This window comes from Diplotaxodon limnothrissa, linkage group LG19 (assembly GCF_057381915.1).
Source record: "Diplotaxodon limnothrissa isolate DT_005_m linkage group LG19, D_limnothrissa_male_GT1.1, whole genome shotgun sequence".
NCBI classification, from domain to species: Eukaryota; Metazoa; Chordata; class Actinopteri; order Cichliformes; family Cichlidae; genus Diplotaxodon; species Diplotaxodon limnothrissa.
The window spans coordinates 27380168-27399010 of record NC_140614.1 but is presented as its reverse complement, the minus strand read 5'-3'; the positions used below and the strand labels follow the sequence as shown (position 1 = coordinate 27399010).

The 18843-nt window shown below is 38.2% G+C and overlaps 2 protein-coding genes across 2 annotated transcripts in view; both read right to left on the bottom strand.

The window, feature by feature from the left end:
• Positions 1 to 11495, bottom strand: part of rcan3 (regulator of calcineurin 3) — a 50161-nt gene extending 38666 nt beyond the window's left edge. The window contains exons 1-2 of the mRNA XM_085342450.1: positions 11382 to 11495; positions 9586 to 9851 (exon numbers count right to left, since the gene is read on the bottom strand). Coding sequence (XP_085198576.1) covers positions 9586 to 9795 — 210 coding nt within the window. The 5' untranslated portion in view covers positions 9796 to 9851; positions 11382 to 11495. The remainder of the gene's footprint in view (positions 1 to 9585; positions 9852 to 11381) is intronic.
• Positions 11496 to 14588: 3093 nt separating this feature from the next.
• On the bottom strand, positions 14589 to 18506 carry nipal3 (NIPA like domain containing 3). Its single transcript, XM_085343122.1, has 11 exons — positions 18321 to 18506; positions 17656 to 17724; positions 17180 to 17351; positions 16969 to 17028; positions 16681 to 16826; positions 16059 to 16155; positions 15768 to 15903; positions 15549 to 15637; positions 15303 to 15366; positions 14935 to 15029; positions 14589 to 14804 (listed from the first exon to the last, which is right to left on the bottom strand). The coding sequence occupies exons 1-11, from the start codon at positions 18354 to 18356 to the stop codon at positions 14617 to 14619; spliced, it is 1152 nt and encodes a 383-aa protein (XP_085199248.1). The 5' UTR covers positions 18357 to 18506; the 3' UTR covers positions 14589 to 14616.
• Between the last annotated feature and the right edge of the window lie 337 nt (positions 18507 to 18843).

The following is an 18843-nucleotide window of genomic DNA, read 5'->3' as shown; positions in this document are numbered from 1 at the left end:
TATTTAGAACTTAAACATACAACCACGGTGTTAACAAGAATATTGTAACATTACACAATATTGTAAAAACTTTTAATGAATTAAATGTGTTTGCAGCCTCATGTTTTCTAATCAAACGTAATGATACAAATGTTTTAACAGGTCAGCATTAAATCTCCCTTCTACTTCATGCAACATGCCCAGCTCTGTTATTTACTTCAATTCTAACATGAAATAATGTTAAATTTCAAAAACATTAAAATGATTTAAAAAATAATAAGTTAATATCTGCTGCAGTTTGCTTTGATGGACTATTTTGCTTTCCTGGGGAATGTCATCTGCATCCCCTCTCTTAACCACATCTGTTAATGTGTCCACACAGATAAGGAGGCTCTGTTACAGTTACTAAGACCTACTAAGACCAGCATGAAACTTTTATAGTTTTGAGAGTTAGCAAAAATGTGAAAACGACTTTGTAATGTGTTCTACAGCATCTTGGACCACAAGTTTTAACTTGTGAATAATGCAGTGATCAGGTCAGTTTGAATCTTTTTACTCGGGAGTGTTGCTGCTCCTCTCTATCGACCCTTTTACAGCAGGCGCAACATCACAGCAAAGCCAACAAACATACTTTTTTCACAGATGCACTTCATAATTGCAGGATGTTGCAAACACCAGCTCTACTGCATACCCGCAATCCAGGAAGCTACAAGAAGGAGCTGAACAACTCACCTGTGTAGGGAATTCTGATGATGCGATCAGGCATGTGGTTGGCACACAGAGGGTCTCCTGATGCTCAGAAACTGATTCCTTTATTTTTTTTTAAATTTAAAAGTGCTTTTCCCTCTGAAGCATTGGTGTTTAGTGACTTAATTAAAAATTGGAACAGATCGGACCACTTCCCCCCCCCCCCAATACATACTGCCATATCCATTATCACGGGATGGTGAGGATTGAGACTGAACACATTTGCAACAGCTTTTAAAAAAAAATTCTTACTGTATTAACTGATGTAACTACTGTAAGAAAATAGATATTGCATAAGTACAAACACATTTTTCATTTTCATGAATAAATCTCAATATTGAATAATTGTAACAACCACCAGTGCCATATCTTTTTCTTTTTTTTTAGCTTATTTTCAGTTTAATTATGAATTGACTAAAACTTTGACTCCAGTCTCTTTTATCTACAAGGCCACTGGATAGTCCTGAGAAAATAATTATTATTTATAATTATGATATAATTATTATTTAGTACTAAGTATTATTTATTTTTTAAAAATGGCAAACCTTGCTTTTTGTTTTGTCTCATCTAGTAGAGAACCAAAACCTTCGCCATCAGGAAGGAAATAAAGAGAAGGTTCACCCAAAGTCCACCAATCTTCAAAGAATGAAAGATCACATCTTATCAAACAGTACATGCTGTCGGTGGAGCAGACATATGGTAACACAGAGCGAAAGTCATAAAATATCTGCGGCCCCCATCTTGTGAGGAAAAGCAACCCCACAGATCCCTTAGGCAAAACAATCCACCTCCCCAAACTTGTGAGAGAAAAGCCTGGAGTAGTGGAAGTGAAGGAGAAAGAAAGGCCCAAAGGCAGAAATAGATCCGCACGAAGACATGTGCCAAGCCTGACAGAGAGAGAAGAAACCAAACAGACAGGACATCTGGAAGGACCGCAGGATCGGCACAAAGAGTGTCCAAAAACAAGCTTCTGTAAAAGCCTGGAAGATTTCAAAGACGCTGCAGTTGTGAAGAACAAAGTTGTATAATAGGAAGTTGGGGAAAAACAAAAAGAGAGGAATGCTAAACTGGTTAGATGAATCCATGACCATTATGACAGGAAGATAGATAGCATACAGGCAAGAGAATGAGGAGAGCTGTCAGTTATATCCAAGTTACTCATAATCATACTAACAACAACATTTTGCACCTTTGTTCTTCACTGTTTCTCATCCCTCCATTTATACTGGGCTGTTAAAACACTCCAGTGGTCACCTCTGTTTTTTTCTTGACCACAGAAAGAAGAACAAAAACAGGAGATACTCCTCAGACGTGACACTTTGATATCTTTAGGAAGGAAAAGGGCAAAAAGAAAGAAGTGTTCAGAATTAACAAGGAGTCAGTGAAAGAAACTAGCACTACAAAGCAACCGCCTGTAGCAATGACCATTTTGACCACATTGGTGAAGAACAAAACATTTGTCTGTAGGTATCATATCTTGTGACAAAATCTCAACTGCAATAACTTCAGTAATAATATTTATTTCCATAGCTTGGTCATCCAATGGTCATCCAGTTCTCACAAAGAGTTTTGTACACCCAAGAGCGTCTCAACTATCAACAATTAGGTTTGTAGAGCTAAAACACCCATTACCATCAGCAGACAGCTGTATCATCTTAATCATAAAGGCTCCACTGAGACCAACCATTTTCAAGCCTCCTTCATAAGACTTCATCAAAAAGTTGATTACGGTGTCACCGCCTTTGTTGTCAAATCAACACTCAAATTATTTCACAACAATTTGACCCTGTTAAATGGTATTAGGGGAAAATGAGTCCCCAGTGTTTAACAAAACAGTTCAGCAAATTTAATTTCACTCAGAAAGGGAGCTGATCCATGTAAATATCAAACAGATCTTAATAAAACCACGTCTGAGAAGGGCTTAGGGAACTGTGTTTCTTTGTATAGAGGTTTGAGTGCATTTTACAGTGTTACAGAAGAGGTCATTATAGTTAACTAGAGACAAAAAAAACTAAAACTAGCTGTAAAAAAATTAAATTAACAACAAAAAACCCTAACTTTTGACAAAAAAATGTAACTAACTGAAGCAATTTTGTGAACTTGGAAAACAAACTAAAAATAAAAATATAGAGGTAATAATCTTAGTTTTAATATTTGTCAGTCTGGTAAAATTCTATTCACATTTGCCTAATGAGAGACTGATCAACATGTTTATTGAGACTTTGGTCGTCTATAAGACTGTGAGTTAAAATGTTCTGTGTTTTTAAAGTGACACCTGTACTGCTTTTAAACAAATCTTGCCTCTGACACAAGCCTGCCATAAAATAATAATTACAAAGAAAAAAAACTATCGCTGAAAGTAAGAAAAATTAAACGAAACATTTCCACACAATAAAAACTAAACTGAGACCAGAAACACTGCTCTGGAAACTAATTAAACTAAACAGAATTAAAGTCAAAAAGTCCAAAAAAATAATTAACTAATTAGAAAATACAAAATATTTCTGCGTGCAGCCTTTACAGGTTAGCCCATAAAACAGTTTAACAAGCTCACAGTGGATCATAACATTGCAATTTAATTAGTGGATATATTTGTTCTCATTTGCATTTTGGGCTTAAGTGATTGTCTTAGTAAATTCATGAAGGTGAAATATTAAAATAAAAGCAGTAAAATTAAAAATTTGATGGCTATGGCACTAAACTAGCAATGATAATCTGTTAATCTTAGATTAGGAAATATGTAATCAAATTATAATTACTAATCACCTTTTCTCATCTCCAATAGAGCTGGTGATTACAAAAGGTTTACAGCCAAAGATTTCTTTTTCTGTTTAATTTTTGTAAAAGCAACATCTCCTGATGACACAGTAAACCCTTCACAGACAGGATGGCTTACAGAAGACTTTCTCTCGCTCATATTTTCTAATCAGTCAAGCACATCAATGTAAGAGCCTAAGGGAAAATCTACTGGCAAATTAATGCAACTGTAATCAAACCTCTTAACCCCTAATGCTATTCATGTGTTCAAGCTCTAATTTAGCTCCATATTTGTCATTATGCACAAGCGAACAGGGATCCCTTGTCATTCCACAAAGCAGATGATTGAAGATTTTTTTGTCCTGGGCTTACATGCACACAAATATGTTTTCATCCAGATTTAAAACAACACCTCAAAGCTTTCAAACTAAAACCGGGTCAGCAGACTTTGTTTTAAGGATCAGAGCAGTGTTGAAATCTGCCAGAAGTTTGCACAATGATTTAGTACAGATACGGCCTAATTTTAAGCTTGTTGTTTTCTTTTTTCTTGTACTTATATGCCCATATTACACTGTGGACATTAGGGCAGTGCATATGCATAAACATAAGCAAAGCGTCAAACTACTTGTAGACACGTTCTTCTAAATACTCACCTGAATTTTAAATGTTTAAAAAGTTTTATTACTGATTAATTGAAACTTTTTCATTCATTTTCAGTCCAGTCCTTGCCCCTGACCATTTTCAAGTCCCTAACTCAAGGGCTAAACCAGTGCTATGTCAACAGACAACTTAGTAAAGAGCCGATTTTTAATTGTATTATTCAACAGCCTGTGATAAAAAAAACACAATTTGTTTCAATTTCATTATTTAAATGTACAAATGTACAAATGTAGCAAAAAATAATTAATGACAGCCCTATAAAAACTATCTACGGCAGATGAACAGCATCTAAAAGTCATTTCCTGACACAGAACCTGATAGATCCCTCTGCTCCCTCAGTTTATTCAGCTAGTGTTGGTTGTTCTCTGAAGCTTCATGGAGAAATGGTCTCAGTGGAAGGGTGGGTGTGAAGAAGCCATTCTTATGGCAAAGAAACGGGGAGAAAAGGACGAGGTATGCCAAATACACAAGAACTGGACTGAAAATCAGTGGCAACGGGTCCTATTGAGTGATAAATTCAAATTTAGACCTGATTATTGAAGCAGCGTGGGATCATCTTGACAAAGCATAACAAAATTCAGCAAACATTTAAAGAAGAGTTTTGAATGTCCTTCAGGAAGCCTGGAGAATACTTAAAGAAATGACTTAAAGAAATGACAGGCGCTTGCCTAAGAGAGTTCAGGCTGTTCTGTAGAATAAAGATGGTCATATCAAATATCTGACTCTGATTCTAATAGAAATGTAAAAACTCTGTTTTTGCCTTACATACAGTGTTTGGATTTATGTTTGCATTAGTTTCAATAAATATCTCATCCTAAAACAAAAAGAAATTAAAAGACAGTATTATATGTACAATGCTGTACATGCAATAAAATGGTCTACTATTAGACAGGAAAACAAGCATGAGTGTATACACACACACACACACACACACACACACACACACACACACACACACACACACACACACACACAGTTTGAAAAGATGAGACTTTCTTTGAAAAAACCTCCTTAATCACTTTGTTTCCTTGTTGGACTCCTTCATTAATGGAAGTTTACTGAGTGGTGACACCTGTTGTTCATGACAAGACTGCAGAGTGTGTAGTGCAACTCAAGTGCCAGTATAAATGGTTCAGAATCATCAAAGTTGGCACAAAAAAACAACACCTAATGCAGCAACCATAAACTAGCATTTAAGAAAAGGTATGTGTGTGTGTTCAGCTTTCTGTAGATACTAAAGTCTAAAAATGTCTAAAAGTGACTAAAACCTGTCACTGCAAAAGAAAACACTGTCATCTTTTCAAACACTTGAATGCATCACCAGCTCTGTTTAGCCAAATTATGCTTTCTGTTGTCATCTTAAATTGTTTTCCGCTTTCTTCCCTGTTACACACAAAAGCAAAACAAGCACACCAGGCCGCAGAATCACTCCAGTAGGGGTACCAGAATAATATCCAGGCCACAGCAGGAGTAGCGGGCCGGGGGCACTCACTCTCTCTTTACTGCATCGTGTTTGACCTTCAGCCTGCAAAGTACCCGCTCCCTCATGTTCACCCTTTGGGACCGACAGCCAAAAATAGACTGCAGTCTGATACATACAAACATATCACTACTATACACTTGCATGCACACTGTATGTATGTGTACTACATAAACACACATACTCACACTCACTTTACTTCACACTTTTCGAGTCCTGCACCCTACTATCTTTAGTCCCGATGGTTCAGCGGCACTCTGCACAAGGGTTGTCTTTCTTTATCCTCATATATATTTATGTGTGTGTGTGTGTGTTTGTGTGTGTGTGTGTGTGTGTATGTATACATACATACATATATTTATATATACATATAGTCATGAGTCACACTATCAAACACATTGCACTCAAGTGGGACAGAAAGTGTGAGAGGAGAGGAGTTTTACTTTTCACATACTTAGAGCACTACATCAATGCTATATTGCTAATGCATTGCTAAGAGGGTCAGCCTGGAAAATTTTGCACTAAAGATAAAGTGGTTACTAATAGTGGTTAACATGTTTTGCTGTGCCAACTGGATGGCCCCTTTGTATGAACAAAAACGAAGTTTCAACAAATTAGAAGCAATGCTCATGTTAGGGTTAAAGCGGGCCATAAAGCTCTGGAACATCATTCTGGCACCTTCAATTAATGAGTAATTAAATCTGATAAGTATTTTAATACATAATGAATATAAAGCAAGTTCATTTTTCATGTGCTGCAGCCTGATGCTCCTTCCAGCTGATGTCAGGGAGATACTCAGCAAATTAGAAAGTAATGTCACCCCACGGGTCTGCCTGCACATTCATACACGTCCCTTTTCCTTCCCCTCCTGCGTTCATGCTGCAGGCTTCAATAAAGCCAGGCTACAGAACAGGAGCAAGCATAAACGTTTCTTTTTTTGAGTGCAGATTATTAATATCAGCAAACACAGAGATGTTTTTTGGAAATTGGAACACAATGTGTCCGTTAGCTAAAGGTGACATCTAAGACATGGAGAAAAAGGAGAGAAAAAATGAGAGATTATTTTCAGAGATGAATACTACTCAGCTAAATAAATACTTAAATAATGAATTAAACTGCAAATGCAACACTTGGAGCTCCATTTATGGTCCCTCAAGTTTATAAGTCTAATACTCAGTTACTTTTTGGCTTGACTCCGCCCCCATCGATGTCTAACACTAACATCTTTGGGGCTTCTAAATGCTCCACTATCATGTTCACAGCCTGCCACTAGAAGCTAATGTTTACTGTCCATCCGTTTTCTGCTGGGTAGGTACTGCAGCGCCGTGTGGCTCTTTCTGGCTTTGTTGCTGAGGACATGTGTTTACTGCAGCTCGAGATGAGAATAATTAGAGAGCTCTGGAGAGCTGAGACAAACTTCAGAGGCATCTCATAATTCACTGTGGGTAGGTTAGTATCAGTAGCCGAAAAAACATGTAACATTTAACCTGCTGTTAACATAATTATTTGGATATCTAACACGCATAATTTACATTAATCTTATAACAAAATTTGTTTGCCTGCAAGATAAGAACATTTTGTTTGGTGTTGCACTGCAGCTGCTACTTGCTTGATCGCACTGGTTATGGAGTGAGGAGTGCTCAGGCTGACAGAAGCAGAAGCAGCAATAAAAGCTTTGCTCGGTGCTGATTAGGCCTGATATACGCTAGCCACTATGGGGGACAGCTCATGACGGCTCCCCTGACCTTTGCCTTCATAAGCACAGAAACCCATTTGCCTTGTTACTTTGCCCACACTCCCTCACTCCTTGTACACACTTGCTTTCTGTGGGTGCTCTACAGCAGATAATGAATCATTTCAAAATTAGAAGCTGCTCTAAGAGCACATTGCAGCGTGAACACTAAGATGTTCTCTCTGACATTGAAAACTAGGAAATACCAAACTGGATCCTCTGTATGAACAACTGACAAAAAAGTCCTCTTTTGGAATATTTTTAAAACATATTAATTTAACAAATAAAGGTCACTTGCCTATAGCGTAAATGATGAATCTAACTTTATAAATGACACATGCAGAATGATAAAGAAAGGCCCATTAGGTATTTTAATTGACATGATGATATGAGTGCTATGCATGATCATTTAAATCATTAAGTGTATTAGTGCAGTCCTGTATTAATAATGACGCGTCATTTAAATTAGTAAATGAATAATAAAGCCGAGGATTAGTGGAGACATGAGCTGAGCCAGTCAGACCTTAGCTGATCTTCCTATAAAAACTAAAAAATCCAAACACTTTTGAGGCATCTCTCCATTTCAGCCGAAAGCTGGTCAGGAGCAAAAAATAGTGCAGATAAAAGAGGAAGTGTGCCACTAGGTTTTACTTACTTTTCACTAATGCAGAAGAAAGGAAAAAGGCTTTTACAGTGTGCTAAGAGCTTCTCATAAACATGGAGGCAAATGTTTCTCTGTCTCAGTAGCCATCTCTCCTCTCTAGAAGAGCACAGTGTGATTACAGCAACAGCCCATCCCTTCTACATGCAGGCCTTTGAGAACAGAAACAGAAGGTAATGTCGGAGCTGGGAGAAAGCCAAGAGCCCAAAGACACAAAAATGTAGGTTGCTATGTTCCTGCTGAATGTTGACAACACATTTAGATAAGTTTATAGCAGTTAGGCAAATGCTGAAATCTTCCAAATTTAACACGATTTACAGGTTGTGTGTGGTTGTGTGTGTAAAATTGAAAAAGCACAGCTACAAGCTAAAAACAACCTCATAAAAATCCGTGTTCATGCTCTGAAAATACCACACCCAACCTGTTTTTTATTTCATATCTCTTTGTGCCCTCATTCTAAAGGCTTAAATAAACCTCAAAAAGTTCTATATTTAGCATAGCTCATTTATTTGAAACATATGGAGAACGTTCTATTGACAGGGTCTCACTGAAGGGTGTGTGGGTGGTATTTCCACTTAAAAGCTGGAGTGTGAATCGTAATGAAGTGAGGAGGCAAAACGAAAAGGAAGGGAAGGGGGTGGACTCGAGCGCTAGGAGCAATGGGTGTACGAACAGCAAACTCACAAAGCAGGAGTGACTCATTTAAAGGGATTTGGTGCATGCGCCAGATTTAGCCTCTCTGCTTTGCATTTATACACATAGAGAGGATAAAAAAAAGAAGGCTACGAAGAAGCACAGAACGGGGGAGGAGGGAGGTATTTAAAGAAAGTAAGACAGATAAGAAAGTTAACAGGAAAGTTTGTAGATTGTGATCAGGGGATGATGAGCTTGATAGTTTTGGGTGACCAAGAGGATGGACCTTACAGAAAAAAGACTTGAAGACAGGGAAATGTAACGATGCCAGCTGGACGGATGGAGGGATGACAGCGCAGCGTAATTGGATTAAAGGGCAGAAAATTAAAAGTATTTACTTTGTATCCTCCTCCAGCAAATAGGATCCACTGATAGCACGTATTGCTGTTCTGCTGAGCTACGAGAAAGGCAACACTTTCAAAAGAGGCCTTAACTGAATATATACAGTATGCATGTGCATAGACACAATTCCATATAATTGTGTCTGCATCATATATGCATGAGATCTGTAATATAAATAATACAATGCATGAGATGATGCCTGAATGTTATGCACAACCACATGGGCCAAGTCTGAGTGTGGCTCATGATTCTGTGCATGTCATGTTGTAATCTGCTGCTCTGCACTCGTGTTCCCTGGCAAACAAACAGCAACATCAGGTGTGCATATGTGCGTGTGCTTTTGCGGCTGAGCAATCAGCAGCGCAGCTTGAGACCGTGACTGGACTTCGACAGACAGGATGACAACTGCGCACGTGTTGCCAGACTTTAAGTCTTGGACGGGCTGACACACTGAGCGAGATGACTCAAACGCATAAGCACCCAGTCACGCAAAACAAAGACACAGCCCAGAAAGTGCGTTTTGCAGCAGCTCACCCTGTGCAAGTCCTGCTCGAACACAGCTTCGTGGACGCTGCACGCAAAGAGCGCTGTGGGAAGGTCGCTCAGATCCATCATCTCCTCCACCATGCCGTCTTGATCACTCTCTCCAAATATCATGTCCTCTTCCTCCTCATCATCCTCCTCGGGATCACTGCTGTAGGCCTCTGAGCCGTTACTCCATGCCTTGGAGCTCTTTCGCAGCATTTTGAAGGCTTTTAGGCAGCTGCTGACAGAAGGGTGGAGATGACAGAGGATGGGGACTGGGAACAGGGTAGGTTTGGGGGTTGGAATTTGGAAGATAAGTTGGTGAGGCTGGATGAATGTGTGTGTAAAAGTTGGCTTAGTGTGAGGTGACAGTGAGATGCGGGTGTTTAACTAGATCTTAGTGGTAGGATGGAAAGGGAAAGTAAGATTAAGAAAAGCAAAACAGGATAAATTAAAGAAGAAGGTTTGCATCCTATTTGTAGGTTATATTTTCTCCCAGTTCAATTATACCATTCCCTCCCAGCAAGGTTATTAGCTAACTAAGACTAAACTTAAAACTAAGATGTGAAAATCATTTTACTTGACTAATTATTAAGGTAAAATTAAAAACTAAACTTTTGAAGAAAATTAAAACTACTGAAACTTGGAAAAAGTAACTTAAATAAAATAAAAATAAAGAGGAAATATCCTCAGTTTTAGGATCTGTTAGTTTAATACAATGCTATTACAGAATTGCTCACTGTTGTGTGTTTTTATTCTAGCACTTGTACTGATTTCCCTAAATCTTGAATCAGACATATTCCCTCGTATAATAATTAGACAGCAATAATTAAAAAATTAAAAGACTCAAACTAACACTGAAACTAATAAAAACGAATCTAAAACTAAACTGAAATAAGAAAACCCACTCATGAAACTAACTGAAGACAAATTGAAATAAAAACAAAAACTAATTAGGAAATACAAAACTATGATAACTCTGGCTTCGAGTCAAATTTTATTACCAAATATTTTAAAGATGATGCTGACTTTATTTGACCCCAGTTACAAAATAATCTCTTCAATCATACAAAAAAAGAAAGATAAGGCATAAAATATTTATTTAACCATCACTAACTGTGAAGAAGCCCTCAAAAAAAAAAAAGAGTTTAATTTTCAAAAAAGGTACATATAAATTACTTGTGGTTGACTTACAGTTTTCCTCTTATTTTATATGAAAAATTAAATAATTATATTAAAGAAAAGAAATGGATAGGGGGGATGGTTAGCACCGCCAACGCTGCACTGAGGTAAGAGTGCCATCTAGTGGTATAAATATACACATACACCACAAGATGACACTTCCTGTGAATATTTTAAGTACAATAAAACGCCAACATCTAAAAAAGAAAAAAAAGAGCCAACTGTCAGATATTTAAAATAACACCGACGAGGAAGTTTGTTTCAATATAACTTCCTTGTAGCAAGACAGGAATGGTAAAAACGACGGCAGCGAACCGGCAACATCTCCTCCCTGTTGTTTAAGAGGATCGTGACATCAAAATTTGCGTTGGGTGTACGCAGAGGAAACCCCTGGACATTACGTAAAGCTCGTGCAATGAATAAATAAATAAATAAATAAATAAACAATACGATTCTGGCGTTAAAGCACTTTGCTATCGATACCAAAGATTGTTTTTAAGCCTCAACAAATTTCAATTTTTATACAAAAGTTAGCACACAAACACAGACGCGCGCAGAGGATGAAGTTACTCTTTTATTTTTTTCCCTCTGTAATCGCGTCCCATGCAAATATTTCCACTCACCTCCCTACTGTCAGCGAAAGCGACCGAAACAACCCATTGCAAGCGCACTTACATCAGGATTTTTCCGGTGACTTTGTTAAACGCAGCAAATAGAAGCTGTTCGTGTTTATTTTGAGGCTGTTGACGGAAACGTGGGTGTTTGTTATTACTGGATTATTTCACTCCGATGCAGCCTACTTCCACCGTCTGGATCCGCAGGTGGGGCCAATCAAATATGCGCGTATGCTCGCAGCGACCAATCAACGTGCTGAAAGGGGAGGACGCTACAGCAGCTTCATGATTGGTGGCGGCCAAGCAGCAAAGATGCACAAAATCCGCTGCTGTATGGGGTCAGAAGGATTTCTTAGAGTCATATCAGTCAGTAAGGATCGCTTTGCTATCTTCTGCATGTTTTAGCTGAATATATACACATTTCAGTGTTTCTAGAATCAATTGCTGTTATTTTTCCTCTATCTACCTGTTGCTCAGTCAAAATAAAGTAGCTAAGCTTTGTGTCTTTTAACTAGTGAAATGTAGTTCTGAAGATTTTACAACGGTTATCAATTCAAAAGCAGATTGCATGCTATAATACGATAATATTGGTATTATTGTGGCTCCAGGCCAAAGTCAAATAGAGGCATTGATATACATTATATCAGGGATGTCTAACATAATTTTACATTGTGGAACATGTGCAGTCAATTTTGAGCTTAAATCCCTGAAATATTTTACTATAAGAAAAAGAAATGCAATTTTCTGCAATACATCTCAGGTTTTCTTCATGATGTAGAAATGATGCTTTGACTTTAAATTAGAATAAATAAATAAAGGTTCTGTTAAACTGCCCTGCAATTATAAAACGGAAAATGCTTGCTTGTCCTATTTTTTATGGTTATTTTCATGGTCAACCTACAGCAAAAATCTTAAATTTCTTTCTGTCATGTAATTGTTTATCTTTTACTTTTACTTTGGTGTAGTATGAGTGGCGATGGGCAGCTAGAAAAGCCGTGAAACTCATGAAAATGCAGTTAAAAAACAAAAATGTATCCCTTCCTTCACATTTTCCAAAGTCTTTGGTGGGCTGATTCTGGCGCCTCTGCATTATATGTACAAAGTCATCCCCATTATATATAAACCGGCTTTAAAATGGAGTTGGTTCCCCCTTTGCGTGATTTTTTTGCCCATTTATTCAGAAGAGCATTTGTGAAGTCAGTAACTGATGTTAGATGTGAGTTCCTTGCTCATAATCTTTGTTTTAGTTTAAGATTTTTGATCAGGTTTAGACCAGGGCTTTATGTGAACCACTCAAGTTCTTCTGCACTAAACTTAAATGCTGGAACATAAATCGGCCTCCTCCAAACTTTTCTGACAAAGCTGGGACAATATGCCTGTCCAAAATGTTTTGGTAAGCTGAAATATTGGAACCAAGCCAACCCCACAAAAACAACCCTGTAGTACAATTGATCCTCCACCAAACTTTACATCTGGCAGCTAGGTAAGATCCTCATTCCAAACCCAAACTCATCCATCACACTGCCAGACCGAGAAGCATGATTTGTGACTCTACAGAACAATAGACCTTGTTTCTACTGCTCCAGTCCAGTAGTGGCTTGTTTCGCACAACTCAATATGACACTTGATGATGTAAGGTTTGCCCGCAACTGCTCTTCTATGGAAACCCATGCTCTGAAACTCCTGGCACAGTTTTTGTGTTGATGTTAATGCCAAAAGACGTTTGGAACTCTTCCATTAATGAGTCAAACTGAATTCTAGACACTGTGACTATGTGCTGTCATTCCTAAACACTTCCATCGTGTGTTAATACCACTTAGAGTTGATTGCTGAATATCTAGGAAGGAAGAAATTTCACAATCTGACTTCTTGGAATAGGGGCCTGCTATTACAGTAGGGTGCTAATGTTGAAGAGTTACATCAATGTCATTTTAAAACCACTAATGTGAAGAGTTGCAATTTAGCCAACAAAGAGCTAAAAATGTATCAGAAATCCCATAAAGCACAACTCTGACCAAACAAAAGCTGCATTACGTTAACTTTATGAGACAAGATTACACACCACTGTATATTTTACAATGACAAAAATCTGACATTTACATTACCAGTGCCGTTTTTCAACAGTATCCCAGTTTCATTAGAAGATTAATTATCACCACAATAACCACATACTGAACAGTGTTAAAGCAACGAGCCCTCGGGTAGCTGTTCTAATAACACTGATGAGATGCAGTGACCCATGTGCAGATGGCAAGTGTCTTAAAGTGCCACTTAGGCAACAATCACTTCATCTAATGATAAAATTGCATTTGAAAGACACTGCAGAAAAGAGTAACACTAACTACGTTTTTTATTTCTAGATTTGGGTGTTCTCAAAAACTCCCATGTGTTGAAAAGGGACAACCAAAAGTTACAAGTTCAATTGACAATGTGCACCGTTTTAGCTGGACAGCTTCATTTTTTATATATTCTGTTATTACACCCATTTTACTTATTAATCTTAAGATGCAAATTTTTAAGATCCCCCAATATGAAATTACTGCAACTGTACTTCTGATTAAGACAGTCCCTGACAGACTCCCCTCACCTTTTATCAACAGATGTTCTACAGAATTTGTAGCTACCATCTATACAATAAATGATCCAGTTCAGAACCAGATTTCAAGGCACGTTCAAAACTTTTAAGATACGATTAATAAATACATAATAATAAATTAAGACAACTGCAACCCAGTGTTTGGTCACATTAAGAAATGAAACAGTGCAGTGCACTCCCAGGATTAAGAGAAGGCAGAAAACTGTGCATGGAAGACAGTTGGAGGGAAACATTTAAAGCCAAAATATAATTTGACAAGTCTGAGAAGCTATATTATAAACAGCCATGGTTTGAGTCCTCCATGGAAGAACAGATCATTGTATGGCCCCATTGATAAGTGAATGGGAACAAATTGCTAACTATTTGTGGAGTGCTCACTGGAGGTATCCGAGATGACATCAAGTATAAGGTAGGCAGCTTCAAGGCGCAACACTGTCTCTTTTTCTCAAGTGAAGTTTGCAAACCCATCAAACAGTCTTTGGGTTTCTTCTGTTCATTCCTGTAATGAATACAGCGGACAGCTTTTAAAAAACGAAAGCTTTCCAAGTATGTGCACAGGAGCGTCAAGCCAGAGCTGGCCTTTTGTAGCTACTTGAATGTTATTAATTGTTGAATGGAGGACTTGGGAATCAGGAGATGCACTCATGTTTAATCTCTCTTTATGGCAGGATGGCCTTGTGATGCATCACTGGTTCTAGGTCCGAGCGGTGGCGTTTCCAGGTGGACTGGGAGAGGAGCAGGAGCCACTCCATTGTTGTTGACAAGAGTCCCATAGGAGAAGGAACCACTGTAGTCTGGCTGAATGACTGGGCCTTTGTCGTGGATCGTCGGGACACCTGATAATGGAACGGACAGGCAAAGGTTCTTAACACAACTTCAGCAGAGCTAAAATGCCAATGCAAGCCTGCGTAGCTTGAAATCTCAGAAGACACAATTTATGATGTTTATGTTAAAATTTATACAAACCATTGCTCATATTCAAGGTGACGCACGGCTCAAATATCCTTGCCTTTTTCTTGGTTTTGGTTATAAGGAACACTCCAAGGAAACAAACTGCAGATCTGTACAAAGCACAAAACAAGCATTTACATTTATTAATTTTTTTAATACAAAGTTTTACTGCTTGGTATTTCAAAGAGATACTGTATAACACATTTCTGCCAAGCATGTTTTTATTGTGTTTATTAGTATAAAAACAAACAAACACACAAACAAAAAAAATGGCGATATTAGGACAGGTGGCCTAACAGCATGCACAACAGTGAGTGACTGAAACCAAAGCAGTCAGAAGTCTAATTTAAAAAACATTCTGCTTATGATGAATGATTACTCACCCCAACAAAAACATGCAGATGTGAAGAATGTCTTCATTGCTAAACTCCAAGTAAAACACAGCTCCTGAAAACCAGAAAACAGCAAATCTTTAATGACTTTGGCATTGTTACTCTAAAAGGCGTGTAGCAGAAATAAAGCAGGTATGGGCTGCAGATGATCTATTAGACAACTATTAGAGTTGCGCACACAAGTTAATCCGATTGAAAACAATGGACAAACCAGCAACAAAGAAGGACATGACTCACCAGCCAACACGGCAAAGAAGGTGGAGAGGATGTAGTTGACACTCGCAACGAGAGAGGAGTCGTGCAGCTTACAAGCTTGGGAGAGAAATCTAGGACGACGGTAACAAACAAAAACAGTGGTGTATTAATTATGCTTATCTACTGGGTCCAATTAAAACCAATTTAAAACAAACAAACGAAAAAAAAAAAAAAAAAAGCAATCAAGTGATGCAAGTTCACCCTGCTTGGAAGATCGCTGACGCCACCATGCACACAAACATGACGCTGAAGATCGGGTAGTTAAGCTGCATGGTGCCTTCGATGGTGAGAACCAACATGCCTGACACAGCCTTCACTGTCAAGACTGTAACTGAGCCTGTGTGCCAAAAGTACACAAAGTAGGTAAGCAAATAAAGGCGACAAGGAGCGACAGCTTTGGTTCCATTTAAAAATCTGAAATGTGACAATGTATCCTAACAAACATGATAGCAGCTTGGTCGGAAATTGATTGCTTCAATGCAGGACACTCACCCAGCAGTGCCACCAGTAGCAGAATAATAACGAGGTAGTTAGCTTTGCGCCGTTTGTAGAAGTATAAAAGCAGGCAGAATGTGATAATCTCCAGGAGCTGTCAGTTAGGATACAAACAAGAATAAACACCAAATTAATGCCATATAGAGAAAAAACAATATATGAAACACAGGAAAGTCCAATAATAGGACAATTAATCTTACAGACAGAGACAAATGTGTATGCAGAATACCAACAAGGATAAAAAGAGCTGGTCATTTTTCTGCATTTAGTGCAAGGTTGTGGATTATAATGATTGTGTAAAGGGACGACCGAATTAAAAAGGAACAGAAGGTAAAACAGCCTTGCATTAGGTGCCAATTTGATGGAGCTTGTTGGCTCATTTATTCTTACCAGTTTTCCAAACTACAGCCTCAACATTAATCACAACACTGTGGTCATCTGTATGGTTGAGCTCCCTTTAAGAGATTTGTTTTAGCACAACATACAACAGACATGACATATACTAGGCTATTTAAAAGTGTCACTGCTTCATATGTCACGCTCTATATGTTAAACTAAGAACACCACATCTACAGACAGGAACCATTTGAGAACTGTCTATCTAAGAGAGATATCTCACCAGATACAGGAGAACAGGCCATCCAACAAGGTGCTTCACAATGTTAGCTGCTATAAGTTTTTCATGAGAGTTCGGTCCAAATGATACAAGGAGGTATGCCCCTCCAATAACAAGGATGTAGCCCAGGAAGACGAGGCCGTACTGCTCTGAAATATCACCAAGTGAAAACCGGATCTTATTTACTCTGTACAGGACAAACTCTTTGGATGTATAATTTCAGTCAGTAGAGCAGCAAGAAATTAGCATACAATGTCACAATTTCAGTTCACATGGATATTCTGAACTTACTTGCAAAGTCCTTTGGTTTCAGTCTCTCACGCAGGAAAATGAAGCCCAAAATTGAGCTAGCTGGAAAGCAATTTCAAAGGGAACAATCTGAACTTTTAATTCAAGCTCTCCTTTTAATTTGTTCTATTTTTATAAATAACATATTGATTAAGGTTGGAATATGTATCTGTAAAATGCAATACATATATCTGAAAGTGGAATAAATACTTACTCAGGACTGACACGGCATTGAGAGGGGCTACAATAGCAAGAGGGGCAAACGCATAAGAGACAAAGTTTGCTAGCTCCCCGAGACAGGTGAATATAAAACCCGACCACCAGGTTTTAGTGCGATAGAAGGCACGATGCTCCTTTGTTCCTGCTAACTTCACATGGCTGTATTTCTGCAAACAAAAGAAAACATGCAGGTAAAACACAGCTGTGACAGCATAAGCAGAAAATTTACACAGCAGTACACGGTGCAAAGCAAACATAAACAAGGCCTAAATCAAACTATAAAAGAGAACATTTAAATAAGGGATGTCATGACAGCATATATCATTTATTCCACATAATTTTTAAATCCTGTAATGACCTAGCCTCACCTAGAAGCTAGAGGACATGACTCACAAAGGGCATGCACAGACAACATTGATAACATTGTGTATCAATTTAAAGACGTGAAAGTTTTTTCAAGGAGCCATGTACCTGAACGGTTAAAGAAATGCTGACAAGCACATTTCCAAAAATTGCAAGTAAAGTCCCGATGAGGTTGTCCTAAAAAGAAAGAGGAAAACATTTATTAAAATTCACATATTCGATCAAAGTTAAATAAACACAGTTTAAATCTATCTTTTTAAACCCCAAGGCAAAAAGAAAGAGAAGTTCGCTTTTTCATGGCACAACTCTTTGTGAACATTCAAATATATAACGCAGAGTGATTAAAGCGGATGCGTTGGCAGTTTTGTCTATAACAAATGCACAACGTGTCCGTCTAGTCAGATAAAACGAGACTTTGAATGAATCTAGATAAAAAATACAAAGCAGAAGGCCAAGACGTAGAAGTTGGACTTTAACCTAGACCAGATGAACAATACTCGTGCTAAAAGCCACTCGTAACACTACAACAAAGAAATAAGACGAACAGGAATGGCCATAAGGGGGATCCCGATTACGCCCTGCCACCACTATTACAAAACAATAACAGGAAACAGACTTTGTAGCTCAACTTTTGTTACAACCGTAATTTTTAAAACCTTGAAAACAGCGCTTTTGTATGGGTTTAAACACCCGCTACTAGAGCAAAGAGGTAAACATACAGTATTAATAGTCGATTATACATTAAAGTACTGTTTTTAAACTAAGCGTCTCACCGTGTAGGACCCTATTTCGGCTCCGTTGTAGTCCATTTCTGTTAGATACACACGCGTTCTCGGAAAAGTACCAGATATTTCACCTTGTCCGGTTGCTTCTGATTTGACGTAAAGTATCTATCGCTCATTTTTGTGCGTGTCCATTTTTCTTTTTTAGCTCTACACTCAGAAAGACACCATCTTTGAGACGAGGAGCATCTCACTTCCGGATTGAATTCACCTGTTTAGTGACGGAAGCCAGTCGGTTTAAACCACGTGACCGCGCACGCTCGCAGCTTTTATTAACAAACTAGAGGAGGATGTAGCCGGTTTAAGGCGTGTCTGATTCTTATTGTACGCAGTGACTTTTAACCTTTTTTTGTTATTCTTGCTGCCTTTTTTTGGCTTCTCTTATTAGTTACTGTAGTTCAGCACTTAGTTAGCAGTACCGAATGCGAACACTAGGGTGTGCTATTGACTTGAGATTTAGCCAACAACTTTTACAGCAGAGAAACGAGGCTCAAATACCATTACAGTTTTTTAC

Coding starts and splice junctions, on each gene's coding strand:
- nipal3 (XM_085343122.1), bottom strand. CDS start 18,356: ATGGACTACAACGGAGCCGAAATAGGGTCCTACACG. Junction 17,352..17,655: donor GCATTTCTTTAACCGTTCAG/GTACATGGCTCC, acceptor TTTTGTTTGCAG/AAATACAGCCATGTGAAGTT. Junction 15,030..15,302: donor ATCTGCATGTTTTTGTTGGG/GTGAGTAATCAT, acceptor TGCTTTGTACAG/ATCTGCAGTTTGTTTCCTTG.